Below are 22541 nucleotides of genomic sequence, written 5' to 3'. Positions count from 1 at the left end.
AATTCGGCCTAACTCTTGCAGTGGAAGAAACTGTTAAAAACACACAATTTTTCGTTGTATTCAGTTAATTTATGGAGTTAAGTTTAATTGTAATTTCTGTAAATTTAATTTCGAACAATGAGTAGTGTCAGAGCCTATTATTGTGAGGATATACGAGGGTCACACCAAAAGAAATGCACACTATTTTTTTTAAAATCCATCTTTTATTCTACATATTTGAATGTTTTACAGGGTGTAGATACATCCTTTAGGAACAATATTTTCATTTCTCTACATAATTTCCGTCACTCTCAACTGACTTACGTCATCTTGGAACCAGTGCCTGTATACCTGCACGGTAAAATTCTGGACCAACATGTTGGAGCCACTGTTCGGCAGCATGCACAAGGGAGCCATCATCTTCAAACCTTGTTCCACGAAGAGAGTCTTTCAGTTTCCCAAAGAGATGATAGTCACATGGAGCCAGGTCAGGACTGTAAGGTGGGCGTTTCAGTGTTGTCCATCCAAGTTTTGTGATCGCTTCCATGGTTTTATGACTGACATGTGGCCGTGCATTGTCGTGCAACAGCAAAACATCCTGATTTTGTCGATGTGGTCGAACACGACTCAGACGAGCTTTCTTCAGTGTCGTCACATATGCATCACAATTTATGGCACATCAGAATTTATGGTGGTTCCACTTGGCATGATGTCCACAAGCAAGAGTCCTTCGGAATCGAAAAACACCGTAGCCATAACTTTTCTAGCAGAAGGTGTGGTTTTGAATTTTTTTTTTCCCTTGGGTGAATTTGCATGATGCCACTCCATTGATTGCCTCTTCGTCTCTGATGAAAAATGATGGAGCCATGTTTCATCACCTGTCACAGTTCATCCAAGAAATTCATCTCCACCATTCTCGTACTGTTCCAAAAGTTCGCTGCATACTGTTTTTCTTGTTTCTTTGTGAGCCACTGTCAACATCCTGGGAACCCACCTGGCACAAACCTTTTTTAACGCCAAAACTTTCATTATTCTGCAAACACTTCCTCCCTGTATCCCAATGTAGCGTGACAATTCGTTCACTGTGATGCATCTGTCAGCAGTCACCAGCTCATTAACTCTCTGCACATTGTCTGGAGTGTGTGCAGTACGAGGCCTGCTGCTGCGAGGACAATCCTCAATATTTGCGGTGCGCGTTTTCATCACGTAACCTGCTTGCCCACTGACTAACTGCACTGCGATCGACAGCAGCATCTCCATACACATTTTGCAACCTCTTGCGGATGTTTCCCACTGTCTCGTTTTCACAGCACAGGAATTCTATGACAGCACGTTGCTTCTGACGAACATCAAGTGTAGTAGCCATCTTGAAGACATGCTGTGACGGTGTCACTCACGGGAACAGATTGAACTAAGTTTCAAAACAAGCGGGAAGGATTTATCTACACAGTGTAAAACTTCACACATGCAGAATGAAAACTGTATTTTTACAAAAATAGTGTGCGTTTCTTTTGGAGTGACCCTCTTATAAGTGCCTGATTTTTGGTCACAAGGCAGTCGGTCCACGGCCGTGTTTCAGATGAGGAATCTGTGTTGCTTAGAACAACAACAATGCATCACCCTAACAGTGAAATAAGTGTTACACAATCCAGCGGTGTGTTAAAACAGTGGCAGTGTCTGCTCCATACATACCTTTCTATTCTTCAAGAACTGTGAATTTTGTGGATAGGTGTGTACTCGTAGATGTTCAATAGTAAACTATTGTAGCAGTATGCGGAGGTTCTCTACCAACCCAAGTCCAACATAGCCCAGCTGTAACCAACACCTTCTCACCTTTTTTCACACCAGATCTCCAGTTACTTTCCAGTCCACCTTTATCTCTCCCCATATATTATTATTTTCATTTTCATTTCAGCCTCATGTTACACTTTCCACCTTCTAATACCATGTCACCCTCACAACACCCCCACAACGACCCCATTAAGTTTTATTTACATTCCCTCCGCAAACATGCCTTCGCCCTAGCCAGATTACGCTCCCATATTCTATTTTCTCAGGCTTGTCTGACATTTGGCATTACCCTTAAAGGCCTCACACTTAAAGTTCCCATCTCTGGCTGCAACCCTTCTTTCCATCAGTCCCTATACCAGTTCCAAACTGAACAATCCATTGCCTTCACCCACCTAATCCTTCACCTACACATCAACTCAGCCAATGAACACACCCGTCAACTCCTATCCTTAATAAAAGTCCTTAATCTTTCCTCTCCCACATCCACACCGGCTGTTCAGAGCATCCTCCTACAGGCCAACCGTAAATTAGAACAGCATGCCACCCTCCACCTCAAAAAACTATCCAATCTCCTGGTTTCCCACCTCCGGAAAGGCAACTCACTCACCCTTCACAACCTTTCCAGCAAACCTCAACCTCCTCTCATTGCACACCAACCCAGTCTCTCCCATCTACTCAATCTCCCACTTCCAGCTCCACTCCCTCCAAAACCTCAAAATTCCAATCAACACAACCTGGAACCACAATGCCCTAATTCAGTAGTTAACCTTTCCTCCAAACCTCTCTCCCAATCCGAAACCTCTGTCCTATCCAAAGGCCTCACCTTCAGCCCCACTCCCAGATTCAACCAAACAGCCCTCGTCAAAGATTTACTGTCCTACACTCGTACTCTCTGCTGGAAATATCACTTTGCCACGAAGAAAAATGATCCTAATCCTACTCCTAATGATCCAACTCCCCAAGACACCATCCAAATTGAACCCTGCCTGGAACAGTTCCGTCCTCCGTCGCAGCGGGACCCATCTCCTCTTCCTCAAAATCACCCTCTCCAAACCTTCCAGGAATTTCTGACTTCCAGCCTTGCATCTCAATCCTTCTTAAAAAACCTTAATCCTACTCCCAACATCACCACTACTGAAGCCCAGGCTATCCGTGATCTGAAGGCTGACCGATCCATCGTCATTCTTCCGGCGGACAAGGGTTCCACGACTGTGGTACTTGATCGTTGGGAGTATGTGGCTGAGGGACTGCGTCAGCTCTCAGACAACACCACATACAAAGTTTGCCAAGGTAACCCCATGCCCGATGTCCAGGCGGAGCTTCAAGGAATCCTCAGAACCTTAGGTCCCCTGCAAAACCTTTCACCTGACTCCATCAACCTCCTGACCTCACCGACACCCCGCACCCCTACCTTCTACCTTCTTCCTAAAATCCACAAACCCAATCATCCCGGCCGCCCCATTGTAGCTGGTTACCAAGCCCCCACAAAACGGATCTCTGCCTACGTAGATCAACACCTTCAACCCATTACATGCAGTCTCCCATCCTTCATCAAAGACACCAACCACTTTCTCGAACGCCTGGAATCCTTACCCAATTTGTTACCCCCGGAAACCATCCTTGTAACCATTGATGCCACTTCCTTATACACAAATATTCCGCACGTCCAGGGCCTCGCTGCGATGGAGCACTTCCTTTCACGCCGATCACCTGCCACCCTACCTAAAACCTCTTTCCTCATCACCTTAGCCAGCTTCATCCTGACCCACAACTTCTTCACTTTTGAAGGCCAGACATACCAACAATTAAAGGGAACAGCCATGGGTACCAGGATGGCCCCCTCGTACGCCAACCTATTCATGGGTCGCTTAGAGGAAGCCTTCTTGGTTACCCAGGCCTGCCAACCCAAAGTTTGGTACAGATTTATTGATGACATCTTCATGATCTGGACTCACAGTGAAGAAGAACTTCAGAATTTCCTCTCCAACCTCAACTCCTTTGGTTCCATCAGATTCACCTGGTCCTACTCCAAATTCCATGCCACTTTCCTTGACGTTGACCTCCACCTGTCCAATGGCCAGCTTCACACGTCCATCCACATCAAACCAACCAACAAGCAACAGTATCTGCATTATGACAGCTGCCACCCATTCCACATCAAACGGTCCCTTCCCTACAGCCTAGGTCTTCGTGGCAAACGAATCTGCTCCAGTCCGGAATCCCTGAACCATTACACCAACAACCTGACAACAGCTTTCGCATCTCGCAACTACCCTCCCGACCTGGTACAGAAGCAAATAACCAGAGCCACTTCCTCATCCCCTCGAACCCAGAATCCCCCACAGAAGAACCACAAAAGTGCCCCACTTGTGACAGGATACTTTCCGGGACTGGACCAGACTCTGAATGTGGCTCTCCAGCAGAGATACGACTTCCTCAAATCCTGCCCTGAAATGAGATCCATCCTTCATGAAATCCTCCCCACTCCAACAAGAGTGTCTTTCCGCCGTCCACCTAACCTTCGTAACCTCTTAGTTCATCCCTATGAAATCCCCAAACCACCTTCCCTACCCTCTGGCTCCTATCCTTGTAACCACCCCGGTGTAAAACCTGTCCCATGCACCCTCCCACCACCACCTACTCCAGTCCTGTAACCCGGAAGGTGTACACGATCAAAGGCAGAGCCACATGTGAAAGCACCCACGTGATTTACCAACTGACCTGCCTACACTGTGATGCATTCTATGTGGGAATGACCAGCAACAAACTGTCCATTCGCATGAATGGACACAGGCAGACAGTGTTTGTTGGTAATGAGGATCACCCTGTGGCTAAACATGCCTTGGTGCACGGCCAGCACATCTTGGCACAGTGTTACACCGTCCGGGCTATCTGGATACTTCCCACCAACACCAACCTATCCGAACTCCGGAGATGGGAACTTTCTCTTCAATATATCCTCTCTTCCCGTTACCCACCAGGCCTCAATCTCCGCTAATTTCAAGTTGCCGCCACTCATACCTCACCTGTCATTCAACATCATCTTTGTCTCTTCACTTCCGCCTCGACTGACATCTCTGCCCAAACTCTTTGTCTTTAAATATGTCTGCTTGTGTCTGTATATGTGTGGATGGATATGTGTGTGTGTGTGTGTGTGTGTATGTGTGTGTGTGTGTGTGCGCGCGAGTGTATACCTGTCCTTTTTTCCCCCTAAGGTAAGTCTTTCCGCTCCCGGGATTGGAATGACTTCTTACCCTCTCCCTTAAAACCCACATCCTTTCGTCTTTCCCTCTCCTTCCCCTCTTTCCTGATGAGGCAACAGTTTGTTGCGAAAGCTTGAATTCTGTGTGTGTGTTTGTGTTTGTTTGTGTGTCTATCGACCTGCCAGCGCTTTCGTTCGGTAAGTCACATCATCTTTGTTTTTAGATATATTTTTCCCACGCGGAATGTTTCCCTCTATATATAGAGGGAAACATTCCATGATATATATATATATATATATGAGAGAGAGAGAGAGAGAGAGGGCACTATATCCTAACAGTACCTTCTCCCTTCCTTAATAAATGACCTTGTAATAGGTGTGCACACATCCACTGGAATTTTAGTTGCATGTAACTGGAATACACAAAAATCTATACTAAATGGTGACACTTCTCAAGCAATGCCAATGGCTCCTACACAAATTCATTCCTCTGTAAGAGTATTGCACTATATAGAGATATTTTCAGTACTTTGTTTCCCAGATCATGTTCTTTACTTTCTGTGTTAGTTCCCCAACTCAACAACATTCAGTTCATTTTTGGTATCAGTATCAATAATCACTTAACTAAAATTTTTGTAGGAAAGAGAAAAACAAATAACTATTATTTCCATTACTTGTTTCTGGCAGCTTGGTGTACATTCAAAGATAGGCTGCCTGAAACCAGTGACGGCAATAAAATGTGTGCTTTTCAACAACATCCATAACAAGTTAGTCTCTTTCAATAATATACAGGTGGAGAAGGGCCACATAGTTCACCAAGATACATCACAAACAAAAACAACAACAATTAAAATTAATTTTTTCACTTCATTTTTAATATTTTACAATATGTCTCATATTTCAACTTTTCTTTCTCCAATGTGGTTTTAGATCTGTAAGCAGTACCATGAAATTTAATAGCATTTCTCATGTATTTAATGTTATAATATCAATTAATACTATTAAATTTCACAAAGATATTTGCAACTTCATGTTCCATATTGGTACACTATGTTATCAAGATAAATAATCTGTTCCTGCATTGTGAATTGTATAAATAATTCCACATAATCTGAAAAATAGTAATAATCTAGTATCTTTTATCTAATTCCTTTGAATTAAAAATTGCTTGTTATTTTTCTGTGAGTGTATGGAAGATCTCAGCTATATACAATAAAACTTTACAAGTTCTATGTTGAGAATGACATAGAATAAATGACAAAAGTTAAACATTTAAAAATAAATTTATTTCACACTTTGTACATTAATACTGCTATTAACAGACAATAAAATATCTAATTTACACTGTGCACCAAGATATTTTCTGTTATCACAAAAGATGTATTTAAAACCCATTTTAGAATCTTAGTCTATCAGGCACAAAGGCACTGTTTTAATGTATGAACAACCACCCTTCATATCTATCTCAGATATCATTCAAAGTGCTTGAAGTATATTTCATCAAATATATTCTAACAATACATGTGTTGGAAATAATTAAATATGTGAGGAAGAGAGTAACATGACAAATATTTTTATTATTAAATTAGAGCAATCCTTGCAGAAAATTCCCTAGAAGTGTCAACAATAAAAGATCACACTAGTCACAATTCCCTTTTTAATTTTCCTTTTTTTGTGTGATTATGTAGATAAAAGATTATTTAGCTTATGTTTGGATAGCATTCAAGATTTCTTTATAACAGTGGAATGCTTACCTACTTCATATTCTCAAACACTTAAATTTCTCTCAACTTCCCATCACACTTCCAAATTCCATATACGCATGTGCTTGAAACAGATTTATTTGTTAAAATTTTTGTGTAAGTGAAATAGATTTTTTTATCTCAAGGTACGAGAATAAAAAAAATTATTTTCCACCACAAAAATTTCATTTGCTGAATGGCATGGCTCAGCAAATACTGTTTCTTGTCAGAATCGTGGTAAAAGAGCAACTGTTAACAAGTAACTCAATGTCTCCTTGCTGCCTCCAGGAGTCTTAAAATATACAAAAACAGGTTAATAATATCAAGATAAAGATTTATTGTGGCCAATATATACTCTTCAGCAGACAGTTTCTCCATCAGCATCTGCAACATAAAATGCATCAAATAGCAGGTACATTATCTTCCCAAAATGCCAGGATCAAATCAAACCACACAATTACTATACAGTAATTCAAATTTTATTTACCTGTGTATCATAAATGATGAAAAGTGAGAAGAGGAAGGCTCCACCAGCAGACAAAAGAAGCTCAAGAGCTGTGCTACCAATAAATATTTGTAGGAGACCTCCAACCATTAAAACACACAGTCCAGCAAATAACCTGTAAATTGAGAATGTTATCTTACTCATTTAGCAAGGATGGTATGTTTCTCCCAATTTCAAGTCATATGAACTTATTTGTGACATCATTTAAATGTTTATATTCATATTGCTGTGTAGTTTTTTTATCTGTGTTGAATGAAGTAATGGCAGTATTTTAAAAAAAAATAAACAAATAAAAAAGCTTAGGATAGTGATTATGATATTCTCAACATACAAGGATGGAGACAGTTGTTGATCGCCACATAAACAAGACGTAAATCAGCTACCTTTTGGAGGAATCCTCTGATGAGCTATAGAAACACACACACACACACACACACACACACACACACACACACACCACCAGGTCTTTTCATTACTATATTTATACTATTATACAGAGCATTATGCATCTGAGGTACAGTCATGATTATGCTGTAGAACCATTCCTTCTTCTTCTTCTTCTTCTTCTTCTTCCTCCTCCTCCTCAGTCTTTGTCCTGCGATGCAGGGGTCCACCCATTTGGTTCTCTGTCTCCCCTTGGTGCAATCTTGTACTTGGTCAGGGCGGAGCCTCCTATCTTAAGATCTAGGAGGGTATCTACCCAACATTGCCTTGGGCTCCCAATAAGTTGTTTGTCATTGTTTTCAAATGACAACCTGTCTTTTGCTATTGTTTCTTGATCTGCTCAAAGTACTTTCCCTCATCTTCTCAGTTATAGGTCCCGCTTGGTACTGCCTGCAGATTTCATCATGGGTCACATAATCGCAAAGTGTCATGCCAGGTGACCAGTAAAGCATTTTGTTTTCCATGAAAGCAAATCTTTGTCTGCTTCTTTTGTGCAAGACAACATTCTACACCACGCAAGACAAGTGGACAGATTGCACACCTATTATTTCTACCATTTTCACCATGCCTTGATAATGCAGTTTGTGATTTTTGAAACAAGTGAGCCTTTGGCAGCATTTTTTGGCAGATCTATGCAGTTGATCTTTATTGTGTCTATATTTTTGCATCTGTTAACAGGTATTCAATCTTCTTTATAGTGGTGCATGGACCAGATTGCTCAAGGCAGTTCTTCCAGGCTTGGACATGTCATTGAAGGTCTTTATTATGTTCTGCAGGAAGTACAAAATCTGCAGTATTTGGTAGTGTCAAAGCTCCTACTTTCTGAATTTCTGATTTCAATCAGTTTCTCAGGTACTTCATGACCACGTGTGGCAAACCATATCAGATCAAGGGGTATTATGCCAAAAGCCTCAACCACATCCAAGAAAGCAAAGTGAAGATACATACTGTCCTCCCAATGCTTCTCTTTCTCTCAATCCATCTTTACTTTTGACTCAGTCCTATTGCATCTAGACAGTGCTTACCAATATACTATATTTTCCATGTACTCTCTCTGATGCCTCTCCCTTTGTCTCCCACAGTCCTCACAACAAGTAGGTCCCTCTCATCACGGAGTATGAATGACCCGCCTCTCCTGCCCAGCCTATCCATCTTTCCTCCCAGAGGAAGGATTTGACAATACTGAAAGCTAGGATTAGCTTTTTCCCCTAATTTAAGAGTGTCTACAGAAGTACTGCAATTTCAGCTATTGAATGTAAGTGTTGGCCAGCCTTTTTGCTTTTATTAACAAAATCTTAATAATTGCCTGATTATCAGCCAAATGTTGAAAGGCACAGGAACAAACCAAATATTCATAAAATGCACAAAACATTAATTTCAGATTATTTTGTGGCTATTACCAAAAATGCTTAACAGGACGATAACTAACGAACTTTACGAATATCCCTTGAATAGGGCCTGTGTAACTGCCTCGTGCACTATATCCCAATCTGCCTTATGACAGCCACACATTTTTTTGAGAAGGAATGCAATAGCTGTGACCTCAAATTGTACTGTGTTATACTACAGCATGCCATTTTTTGTCATCAGTCTTGTGACTGGTTTGATGTGGCTTGGGATGAACCATCTCTTGTGCTAACCTCATCCTCTCACAGTAGTGCTTGCACCTTATGTCTTCAGCTTTTTGTTTGATGTATTCTAATCCCTGTCTTCCCCTACAGTTTTTAGACTCCACAGATTCCTCTAGTGCCTTGGAAGTTATCCCATTATGTCTTACCACATGTCCTATCCTCCTATCCCATTTTTTAATCTGTGTTTTCCATACATTCCTTCCTTTGCAGATTTTCATTTTCAGTTTTCCAAGAATTCATGATTCACTGCCATGTAATGCTGTGCCCTAAACATATATCAGAAGTTTCTTTTTCAGATTATGTTTGGTTCTATCAGACTTCTCTTGGCCAGGAATGCCCTCTTATCCAGTGCTAATCTGCTTTTTATGTACTACTTGCTTCATCTGCCATGTGTTACAGTTTTTATAAGGTAGCAGATTTCGTTAATTTCATATACTTTACGGTCACCAAGTTTGATGTTAAGTTTATCAGTAATCTCATCATTACTTTCTTTTTCTTTTTCTTCTCTAAAAAGATGGTCTGAAGGTGGGACGCTGTGATATCGCACAGAATACGACAAGCTTTTGTGAATGCAGGGATTGCTCAACCAGTGTTTGTGGATTTTCATTACACGACAAACGTTTATTCTGAGAGTTTACATAGCCACAGAGGTGGAATCATTCCTCATCACAGAACCATGTGTACTGCAATATTCCTGGCCTCTGAGCAATAAATTTCTGAAACCAATGGCAAAATGTACTGCGTTTGGTCTTTATGTGTTTAGTCTTTATCATTGACATTCAGTTCCTGAACAACAGTAAACCAGTATAGATAGAGGCTGGCTTTCTTTGCAACTTGGTGACAAGTGCTCTGTGACATTACACATTCATGAAATAAGTGTCACACAGACTTTGCAGGAGAGGCCAACAACTGTTGTTTCACATCAGTCACGTTTTCTTCCAATAACGGTGGCCGTCCCTCGCCATGAAGATCCAACACCATTTCACTACTCTCCATCTTGTTCACTAACTCTTGTATGCAGCATTTTGATGGTATATACTGGTCACCAAACCATTCAACGAACATTCGCATGGAACCTGTAATGCACTCTTGTTTCTCAACATACATGTCCTCTTTGACAGAGTAGTGATACATTGTCACTAAACACTGAACAGTGAGTTCCAGCTACAGTAATGTGTGGAAACACACTGTTGTGTCAAACAATGCTGCACTGTTACCTTATCAAATGTCACAAATTACATAGTGTAATTTCAACAGAACTGCTACACATGTTTGTAGGGCCTATTCCGAGTGAGACACCCTGTGTATGCTGAATCAGTCCTTCCAACAACAATTTCTGCCTCAATTTCCTGTAGCCATTCCACCTGGGCGTCTCTGCACTTACTATTTACTTCATTCCTCTGCGACATATTTCTGTATTCCTGAACTTCTCTGAGTATTTTTATACCTCCTACCTTTTGTCAATCAATTGAAATATTTCCTCTGTTGCCCAAAGTTTCCTCACAGTTACCTTCGTTGTGCTTATGTTTGTCCAACTTCGGTGACGCCTTCTCAGACACATCCATTATTCATCAACTGACTGCCTACTGTTGCATTCGTGATCACTATGTGTATAGCCTAAAGAGCTTCAAACGTATCTAATCATTCCTGAGTACTTCCCTACCCCAATTCTTTGCACACTGTTTCTTCCATGCAAGTCTCTTATAGGTCAGTCTACATTTTATCAATGCTTAATTGTGATCTAGGTTACATTGGCCCCTCTGTTCACCTTACAATCAAGCAGGAATCTACCTGTAGCCCCCCAAGCCTTTTCCAAGTACACCTCCTTCTCTCACAATTTTTGAATGGCCTATTCGCAATTACTACCTGAAAATTACTGCAGAACTAAGTTAGTCTTTCTCCTCTCTCATTCTTACTTTTTTTTTTTGAGTCATCAGTAATCTGACTGGTTTGATGTGGCCTGTCAAGATTCCTCTCCTGTGCCAACTAATTCATCTCCGAGTAGCACTTACAACATACGTTCTCAATTATTTGTTGGACGTTACCCTCTACAGCACACTCTAGTACCATGGTAGTTATTTCCTGAAGTCTTCACAGATGCCCTGTAATCCTGTAACTTCTTCTTGTCAATGTTTCCCATATACTCCTTTCCTTGGAAATTCAGTGCAGAACTTCCTCATTTCTTACCTTATCGGGCAACATAATTTTCAACATTCTTCCATAGCACCACACCTCAAATGCTTTGATTCTCTTCTTTTCTGGTTTTCCCACAGTCCATGTTTCACTACCATACAATACATACTTCAAATGTACATTCTCAGACATTTTCTTCTTCAAATTAAAGTCTATGTTTGACATTAGTAGATTTCCCTTGGCCAGAAATGCCCTTTTTGCACTGCTAACTAGGTAGCAGAATTCCTTAACTTCACCTACTTTGTGATCACCAATCCTGATCGTAAATTTCTTGCAGTTCTCATTCCTCCTACTTCTCATTATATTCGTACATTCCTTGACTTACTCCCAATCCATATTGTGCACTCATTACACCGTTCATTTAATTCAGCAGATCCTGTAATTCTTCTTCACTTTCACTAAGGGTAGTGATGTCATCAGCAAATTGTATCACTGATATACTTCTACATTTAATTTTATTCCACTCTTGAATCTTTCTTTTATTTTTGTCATTTCTTCTTCAATGTACAGATTGAACAGTAAGGGCAGAAGACTACATTCCTGTCTTATACCATTTTTAACTTGAGCACTTTGTTTTTAATCTTCCACTCTTGAACACTATTTCCAGGTAGACAAATGCTATGAATGTGTCCTGATTAGTCTAGCTTCCACTATTAACCGCAATGCCAGATCTGCCTCTCTAATGCCCTTGCCTTTCCTAAAGCCAAACTGATTGTCATCCAACGCATCCTCAATTTTCTTTTCCATTTTTCTGTACATTATTCTAGTCAGCAACTTGGATGCATGAGCTGTTAATCTGATTGTGTGATGATTTTCACACTTCTCAGCCCTTGAAATTGTCAGAATTGCATGGATGACATTTTTCTGAAAGTTTGACAGTATATCGCCAGTCTCATACATTCTACACACAAACTTTTTTACCACTTCCACCAACGATTTTAGAAATTCAGACGGAATGTTACATAACCCTTCCACCTTATTCAATCTTAATTCTTCCAAAGCTCTTTTAAATTCCAATTCTAATACTGGATCCTCTATCTCTTCTATATCAACTCCTGTTTCTTCTTTTATCATGTTTTAAGATAGGACTTCCATGCACTCTTTCCACCTATCCACTCTCTCCTCTGCATTTAACAGTGGAATATCCCCATTACTCTCTTAATGTCACCACACTTGTTTTCAATTTCACTGAAGGCTGTATGGGTTTCATATATGGCGAGTCACTCCTTCCAACAATCATTTCTTTTTCTCTCTCTTCACATTTTTCATGCAGCCATTTTGGCTTAGCTTGCCTGAACGCCCGATTTATTCCATTCCTATGTGACTTGTATTTATGTATTCCTTAATTTCCCTGAACATTTTTGTACTTCCTTCTTTCATCCACCAACTGAAGCATTTCTTCTGTTATCCATGGTTTCTTTTCAGTTACCTTCCTTGTTCCTATGATTTTCTTTCCAAATTCTGTGGTTACCATTTTTAAGAGATGTCCATTCCTCTTCAATTGAACTGCCTCCTGAGCAATTCCTTATCGCAGTATCTATAGCCTTAGAGAACTCTTTATTCCTTAGTGCTTCCGTATCCCAGTTCTTTGCACACTGATTCTTCCTGACTAGCCTCTTAAACTTCAGCCTATTGTTCATCACTACTAAATTGTTATCTGAGTCTATATTTGTTTGTGGGTATGAATTACAATCCAGTATCTGATCCTGGAATATCTGCCTGACTATGATGTAATCTAACTGAAGTCTTTCCATATCTTCTGGCCTTTTCCTAGTACGCCTCCACCTCTTGTGATTCTTGATCGGACTATTCACTATTACTAGCCGAAATTTATTGAGAACTCAATTAGTCTTTCTCCTCTATTATTCCTAGTACCAATCCCATATTGGCCTGTAACCCTTTCTTCTACTCCTTCCCTTACAAACACATTCCAGTTCGCCATGACTATTAGAGTTTCATCTCCCTCTGTGCAGTGAATCACCGATTCAGTATCCTCATATATTCTCTCTCTCTCTCTCTCCATCTTCAACATGTGACATCGGGATGTATACCTGAACTACCATTGTCGGTGTTGGTTTGCTGTTGATATGAACCCTGCCACTGAACTACTCACAGTAACTCACCCTCTGCCTTACCTTCCTATTCATAATGAAACCTACCCCCCACTAAACCATTTTCTGCTAGATTGAGCCTTAACATTTCTCTTCTCACATTTTCTAGCTTCCTTACCACGTTCAAACTTCTGATATTCCATGCCCTGACTTGTTGAACGTTAATCCTTTGTTGGTTATTCAAACGCTGTTCCTTTGTTGGTAATTCAATCTTTTTCTCACGGTCTCCTTTGGCAGTACCCTCCCGGATATCTGAATGTGGGACTATTCTCATTTTTACTGTCAAGCCCATATTCTCCCATAACTCTTTTTCCTATTCTCTTCCCTGTTACCACATTCCAATCACCACTGATTATTAGATAATCAGCTCCTTTTACAAGCTGAATTATCCCTTCAGTATCCTCGTATTTGAGGGACAGTTAAATGAAAGTGAGACAGACAGAAAAAAAGTAATTGGCGTAACTGCTAATACATTTATCCCACTGTGAAACAAGATGGTCAATGCCTTCATGGAAGAAAAGCTTGCGGATGCCTATGGAACCACGATTGTATCCTTGGCCATAAATGTCTTTCTTCAGGGTACCAAAAATATGGAAATCAGATGCAGAGGGATCGAGACTGTATAGATGATGGGCAAGGGCTTCTCAGTGAAACTTCTGCAGTGTACTCTGAAAAACCTCGGTAATGTGGGCACTGACCACCTTGTCTCACAGTAGGATAAATGCATTAACAGTTACAGTGATTACCTTTGAAATAACAAACAATTTGCTTGTTTCTTCCCATTTGTCTCATTTTCATTTAATTGTCCCTTTTATTTCCTAATTTACATCTTCATTTTCTGCATATTGTTGTTGACATTTGTTTGCTGTCAGTTCTGCGGTAACCAACACTATACTAAACTGTTCAGAGTAACTCACTCTTTGTCCTGTTTTTCTATTTGTAGCAAATCCTACTCCCACTGTACCATTTTCTGTTGCTGTTGAAGTTATCCTATATTTGTCTGAACAGAAATCCTTATCTTCCTTCCATTTCACTTCACTAATTCTCATTAAACATAAACTGAGCCTTTGCATTTTCTGTTTCAAATTTTATGGCTTCCTTACTCTGACGTACAACACCCTGACACTTGGTATATTACCCTTTAATTCGTTATTCAATTTTTCCTCTTCTTATGTTTAGGTTCCCATTGGCAGTCTCCTTCAGAAGATTCATATGGGAAACTAATTTGGAATCGTCTACCAATAGAGAGATAATCACGACACTTTTTCAATTACAGGCCACATGTCCTAGGGATAGATATTCCGTGTCTTTATGCAGTGGTTTCCACTGCCTTCTGCATCCTCACACTGTTGAGCATTGTTGATTCTTCTTAGTTTTAGGGGCATTTTCCCATCACAAGGGCAATAGGTTTTACAGAGACTTTTTCTGCCCCTCCAACCTCTTTTTTTGGACAAGGCCTTTGGCGGACCAAGTGTGGCGTCTTATACCGCTATGGTTTTGAGTGAATAATTCTCTGGTCATTTGATTTTTTTGTGTGGTACCACTGGTTGGCTCACACGGTCCCTTGTTCAACCCAGCATAATTTCTTCTTCTCTTGGTATACCTAAGCACTGAGATCCACACATGTTCCACTGGAACTACTGAATTACCTTGACAAGCAATATTAAAAATTTGGTGCTATTTGGCCTGCAATGAACACATACAAAAATGTGAGAATAACAGTCAACACTCAAGTCAATGTTATCTTTTATCGTAATTGAAGAAAATGACATTACATTGATCTTCCTGTGCTACTTGTCTTTAGTCATTTATCATCATCTTCACAGTGTGGGTTATCTTTATAAACCAAGAATTAATTCTGACACACCTCCATTTATTCTGTAAGTGCAGTCCGTTGTCTATTTTATTTACAGATGATGCAGAGAGAATAGTTTAGCCCCTTACAAGTAGCAAGTACTAATGTAAAAGGTTATGTTTCTCTTGTATGTACAACTGTAAGATCTTCATATTTAGTGATTACAACTAAGTAAAGCAAGCAAATTTGTAACTGATTTTCTACATATTTTTATTGATCTCAATGTATGCAGTAAGGCAGTCATGGTCCATTTATATTATTTTAGTATCAAAATGTATGTCAAGGTATTATAGTATGAACCACTACTTTGTCCACTGTCATGTGAACATAAAACTCTTTTCTCTGTGGTTTTGAAGGTAGTTATTTGGATTTATAAGGGAAGACCACAGTGCAGGTGATTCTGTACCAACATATCATTGCTTGTTTCTTTTACTGTAAATTCACTTTTATAATTCTTACTTAAAAGTGCCATCTTGCAGCACAGAGGGACAAATGCTGTTATGCTAATAGAATGTTGAACTTGTCCGCAGCTCGTGGTCATGCGGTAGCGTTCTCGCTTCCCACACCCGGGTTCGATTCCCGGCGGGGTCAGGGATTTTCTCTGCCTCGTGATGACTGGGTATTGTGTGCTGTCCTTAGGTTAGTTAGGTTTAAGTAGTTCTAAGTTCTAGGGGACTGATGACCATAGATGTTAAGTCCCATAGTGCTCAGAGCCATTTGAGCCAATGTTGAACTTAGAAATTAGTAATAATCTATTAATGTAATAATGCTTGAACCATCCCCCTCCTGACAGCCTCAAACAGCTGTATCTGTGAAACAACTGTGTAAAGAATGTGTATAAAAAAAAATGGAAAAGAGTGTTTGGCGTCATTGGCCGGGAGGCCCCTTCTGGGGCCGCCTTGGTGCAGGTCTTAATACATTCGACGCCACATTGGGTGACCTGTGTGCCGGATGGGGATGAAATAATGATGAAGACAACACAGCACCCAGTCCCTGAGCAGAGAAAATCTCCAACCCACCGGGACTCGAACCCGAGCCCGTAGGATGGCAATCCGATATGCTGACCAGTCAGCTATCGGGGCGGACAAGAATGATACTTCCCGTTCAGAGTGGACCACACAATCACCTGTTGACATATGTTCATTTCTTTCTGAAACATATGGTATATTTGGATACGGTGTTGCTAAGCACTTACCCAAGGCCCAAGAATGAGAAATCCTTCTTTGTTTGGAATGTGAAAGCTGTAAGTCCTGCCACAACAGCTAAGGTGATCACAAAAGCCTGCAGGACGACTGCCTGCTCGAAGTACGTCAGCACTACACCAATTGTGTAGGCTTGTACAACTGTCTGAAAAAAAAAAGAAAGGATGCAATAACAAACTCTTCTGGGTAAAAACGATTGATAAAATGATTTACTGAAGTCTGCAAAGGAAATATGATGATAATTGTTCTGTAAGATTTTTAGCACCAAATACAGGTGCTACCTGACAAGTACATAACAGTTGTAATGGAGGTACAATACTGGTACACAAACTAATTAAAGAGTGCTTCAAGAGAATGAAATGGAAATATACAAATGAACAAGAGAAATTAACTTGCAAAAAAAAGTTAATTAAACAGGTAGCAGGCTTGGCAGAGAAGAAAATGTATATTTGTAACAGGTTGGTAACAGGAACACACATTATCGTAAGTGTCTGCATTAATATTTTATGTACGTGAAAACAATTCAGCACTGACCACATTTACTTGATGTTAAACTCAGAATATCAACCAACTTAATGAAATATTCCTATTCCTGTCTAACGCATTCTTCTACTGCTAATCTTTCAAGTCTGCTAAGCGCTATCCCCATCATTTGTCTGCAGACAAGTGGATGCCAGTCCCCAATGTTTGTTTACTGGTATTAAAAGGAAAAGTTCGTAAAATTTTGAGTACTGATGTTGATAACATAAAATGAAGGTTTCAGATTAATATGAAAGGATGAATTTCAAAATTTAGATATTTATGTCTGTATCATTATGTATTAAATGAAAAACTAGTCATTCAACACTTGAAAACTCCACAAAGCAGTAGAGGAAATGATAAAAGACACAAACAAATGGAAGGAACTATAAGAGGGAGTATAATAAAAGGGATGTATAAGAAATATAGCAACAGAAACAAATACAAATGGATCAAAATATGAACCCAGGAAAATGAGACTGATGGAGTGACAAGAGTGAGAACATGGAAATATGCTGCAGTTAGCACAGGGGAAGCAGGAAACCAAGTAGAGAAATTGCACGACCAGGTACAGGGGGAGCGGCAGGGTACAAATAAAACTCAATACTGGGCAGCATATTTAGTTACAGGATTCTCAAATTTGGTCTAGGTCAAACACGAAAATTTAATAAAACTGATACTGCATTTTTTTAAAAGAATAGCATTCTCCTTTCTTTGACTTTTTTATGCAAATAGTTTCCATGATAGATGTATTTGTATTTGCCACTGACACTATTCTTGACCTTTCTTTTCTATATGTAGATTTATTCCTGCATTCACTCACCTCAGGAGCCTTCTGAACCACTAACACACTACCTTTTTTATGGCTTACATCTAGTCACTTCATGGAACATTCTAACATGTCCATCTGTCCACCCTCCTGTCATTGCAGCATTTACTGTCAGATAAGCAGATAGCTTCATTCTACTTCATTGTGACTGCTCACATCTTAGCAGCTCACCTTCAAACTGAATAACAGCCTACCTTCATTTTTCCACTCTGAATTTCTAAAAACTTGTTTCAACATAGATCCTCAACACGAGGTAAATAAAGTTTCTGCAACTCTATAATTTCATTTCCAGTGATCTGTGTTATCTGCTTTTTGAGAAATAGTTCTGATTCTTATTAAGAGGCAGAGCATTAATTTTTCATATTCTTATCTCGCATAGTTTTAGGAAACTGGGAACTTAAAACATACAAAATAAGTGAGCTTTTGCTGACACACTGAAGACGAAGATAAATCAAACAATTTTCTGAACCATCCACAATACTGCAATAATTTAGAGTGTGTTATTTGGGTACGCATATACTTTTAAGTCTTCAAGTTCTGCATTTACATCTACAACTTGCACGTCACTATGCTGCAAGACTGACAGTACTTTCTACAAAAAATATATTAAGGTTTCCATATCCAGTGTGTTTGTGTGGTGTGTGCGTGGGGGGCGGGGGGGGGGGGGTGGGGTGGGGTGGGGTGGGGGGGGTGCAAAGATGTTACTTGTCTACTTGTGTCTTCACAAATCCTTATGCGGCTGGTATGTAAGGGAGTAAAGAATAGTTTACATAAAATTGTTCATGCCACAATGACAAATGTAAAACCTACAGACAAAGAGCAATTTTTCACAGCTGCGAAACATTTCTAACAAAACCTATGAATAATTTGCTGATGTGCATCATATCAAAAACACTTCATACCCACCACCCCAATTGCTCATTTAAATCTCACTTTTACTTGTAAATACTTTATTATATATGGATTCTTCGATTACTTCTTGGTAGAACAATTTCATATACAACACTGAATAACAAGTACTATGATTTTTGTTTATTTTGAACTAGTTTTTGGTTTATTAGGCCTTCATCGGGAAACAACTGTTTGCTGCACGACATAAGTTAATAGTGATCAGTTAGATAGTTCTCAACCAATGTCATGACCTCACAAACTATGGCATTGTAAAAATGTAACCTGTAATATTGTAAGACTATATTTTAATTAGTCTGTATAATAATGTCCATTGCCAAAATTTTAGTTTACAATGTTAAAAAATATGTTTGTTGCACAACATAAATGAAGAGTGTTCAGTTTAACAGTTTCTCAGCCAATGTCAAGACCTCACAAAATTTAGCATTACAGACATTTAACCCGTAATATTGGGCAGTTTAATTATTTATTGTGCTTAAAATTGTCCATTGTGTAAAGTATAATTTCATTGTTAAGAAACGAGTCTGATTCACAATACAATGCAAGTGACTGTATCTTTGCTTATAATGTTTGGTTACCTAAGAACTGGGGTCCTTTCAGACACCAGTCAGTTGTTTCCCGATGATGGTCTAATAAGCCAAAAACTAGTTTGAAATAAACAAAAATTAATAGAACAAAAATAGTGTACTTCTTATTCAACTTTAAATCTTATTTTATTTACAATATTATATTACCAAAAAATGCAATGACAATTTGCAACAATGCAACAAATGTTAAATATTGTAGATAAATTCCACATACCTTATAGAAACTGAGCTACATTCACATAAATGGAAGTACATTAGAATTTTGAAGATTTTACTTACAAAGCAGCCCAGTAATATGAAGTTTGTTGGCGTTTCTCTCTTCTTGATATGTAAAGCCACCAGGATTACAAGACTTAAAATAAAGGCAATTGATAACAGCCAGTCACTGTGAAAGAAGGAACCACATATGTAAGTAAATTCTTAAATTTTGTGTGAATATATGTTTGTCTATGAAATAATAACCTAAATAGTTTTATCAGATGTTTAATGTGTGTTAAAAATGAAAAACACTTTATCATTTGGCCTTGGAGCCAATGTATAAACACTATGGTCCATTAACAAAAGAGCAGTAGGGTAACATTAGGCAGTTTGTGAAGGTGAATTTCTGAACAGTTGTGTTGCTTAATGACAAAATGACAACTACATTCAGTGTTATCAGGTACATGATATTTTTTTATCTTTGATTATATACCATAGATTTTCATTTATCGTATGTTATTCTGTTCACTTGATTAAATGTTTTCTTATTTCACTACAGAACATTAATACAGTTACAAACTGAGTAAAAGAGATTATTCAGTTACTCACTTATTGTGAACAGCTGCACGAACTGGTGGACTTGTCATACAAACAGTTGCAACAACAACAGTGATCAACAACTGGCCAGTGAGTAATCCATAGACTTTGCGCAGGAAGCCTGTAAAGAAATTACAGTTCAGTACAATGTGGTAAGTGGCTGGCTGTTTAAGTGATGGACTAAACACTGAGAAACTGTTTTAGAATCATTACTGCCGAAGTCTTTACACCCATTATCTTCCACCACACAAATTACAGGTAATAACAAGAGATCAACATTGTTTTTGAACATAAGACTATGAATATGAATTCAGGCTCTCAGTACAGCAAGTCATATCCTGTTTACATTATCTATTAGTCTAATGGTAATACATGGATTTGTTTCCTTGCCAGGTGACTGTGTAGGTAAAAATATGGCTCATGGGGGACAATTTTTTTATCTAGTCTGATAACATTAAGGAAGAAGAGAGCATGGCATTTATTACAATAATGGCTAGGTTTACATTTGAAAGTTCATTCTCTCCTTACAAGAAGAATGAAACTTTCCTAGATTCAAAGCATGAATCACTGTATGCACCCTAAAAAGCACCTCTAATTGAAAATTCCTGCATAATGGAAGGCACAAAGAATTTCAACATTCTATGTCTACCTACAAGGTTAAGTTAATTATTATCCGCCAAGTAGTTATAAAATTTTATTGTAATCAAATAGAGAACTTACAAGAACATCATTTTTCAACATAGTCTCCTTGTGTTTCAACATACTTGGTCCACTGTCATACAAGCTTCCTGATGCCCTCATAAAAAAGTTCTCAGTTGAGCTGCATGCCAGGAATGCACCGCTTCTTTCACTGCTTTGTCCGAGGCAAATCAACAGCCCCTTAATGCCTGTTTGAGTGGACCAAACAAGTGACAGTCAGAATGGGCAAGATCGGGATTATATAGAGGATGATCCAGTACTTCAAATTTGAGTTTCTGGAGCGTTTCAACATTGTGGGCAGAAGTATGCGGACGGGCATTGTCATGCAACAACACAACACCTTTTGGCAGCAATCCTCGGCACATGCTTCGAATTGAAGGCTTTAGCCTGGCAGTAAGCATCTCACTGTGACATACACTGTTTATTGTTGTGCCCCTTTTCCCTAATGTTCCAGTACTGGACCTTGTGTGTCCCAAAAAACCTTAAACATCAGTTTTCCTGCGGACCGGTTGAGTCTTAAACTATTTCTTGCATGGCGAATTTGGATGTTGATACTCTGCCATTTACTCTCTGGCTTGTAATGATGGATCCATGTTCTGTCACCAGTAATGATCCTGTCTAAGAAGTTGTCCCCTTCGTTACCATAGTAATCCAAATGTTTTTGCAGATGTCCAAGTGCGTTTGTTTATGCAACTGTGTGAGTTGTTTTGGGACCCATCTTGCACAAACTTCATCAAACCCAAGTCTGTCTGGATGATTTTGTAGGCAGAACCACGACTAATTTGCAGACGATGTGCCACCTTGTTAATAGTTAATTGTCTGTCTAAGAGAATCATTTCACGTGGACACTGAATGGTGATTTCATTTGTGGTGGTAAACGGTCGTCCAGGTCATTCATCGTGTGTAACACTTGTGCGACCATTTTGGAATTTTTCAATCCATTTGTAGACACTCCGTTGTGGCAAAACACTGTTCCCTTACTGTATCGAAAGTCTTCAATGAATTTCGGCCCCTGATATGCCTTCTGACCACAAAAAATCGATTACTGAACATTGCTCTTCTTTGGTGCAAATAGACAGTGGAGCAGTCATGAGTAACAGTATGGCAGCGATAATGAAACCAACCTAGCAACTTGAAGATTGCAAACAACAAATAAACAAAGCATGTGTCACCAACCTAAGATGACAGTACTACCATAATAAACAAAAATATAACTAAACTGTGGATAATAACTGACTTACCCTCATACATCACAAAATGCAAAATACAAACTTTTCTCAATGTGTAATAAATATTGCCAACTGAATAACACACCACACAAGGTGGTGCACTAGGCTCTCATTTGGGAGGAATGGGGTTCAACATCATCATTTATCCACAGTTAAGTTTCCTCTGTTTCACTTAATAATATAAGGCAAATGCACAGATAATTGCTCTGAAAAGTCTATGTCTGATTTTCTTCCCCACCTCTGCCCAATCTGAGTTTGTGACCCAACTATTGACCTTTTAGTTAACATTAAACCTAACCCTTTTCTTTTCCCTTTACTT

At 39.3% G+C, this 22541-nt stretch overlaps 1 protein-coding gene across 1 annotated transcript in view; it reads right to left on the bottom strand.

The window, feature by feature from the left end:
* Positions 1 to 6236: 6236 nt before the first annotated feature.
* Positions 6237 to 22541, bottom strand: part of LOC126252851 (protein lifeguard 4-like) — a 29017-nt gene continuing 12712 nt past the window's right edge. The window contains exons 3-7 of the mRNA XM_049953802.1: positions 20307 to 20415; positions 19779 to 19884; positions 16649 to 16800; positions 7202 to 7334; positions 6237 to 7098 (exon numbers count right to left, since the gene is read on the bottom strand). Coding sequence (XP_049809759.1) covers positions 6979 to 7098; positions 7202 to 7334; positions 16649 to 16800; positions 19779 to 19884; positions 20307 to 20415 — 620 coding nt within the window. The 3' untranslated portion in view covers positions 6237 to 6978. The remainder of the gene's footprint in view (positions 7099 to 7201; positions 7335 to 16648; positions 16801 to 19778; positions 19885 to 20306; positions 20416 to 22541) is intronic.

This window comes from Schistocerca nitens, chromosome 4, assembly GCF_023898315.1.
Source record: "Schistocerca nitens isolate TAMUIC-IGC-003100 chromosome 4, iqSchNite1.1, whole genome shotgun sequence".
In the NCBI taxonomy this organism is placed as follows: Eukaryota; Metazoa; Arthropoda; class Insecta; order Orthoptera; family Acrididae; genus Schistocerca; species Schistocerca nitens.
The sequence above is the reverse complement of the archived record's forward strand: the minus strand, read 5'-3'. Positions and strand labels throughout refer to the sequence as shown.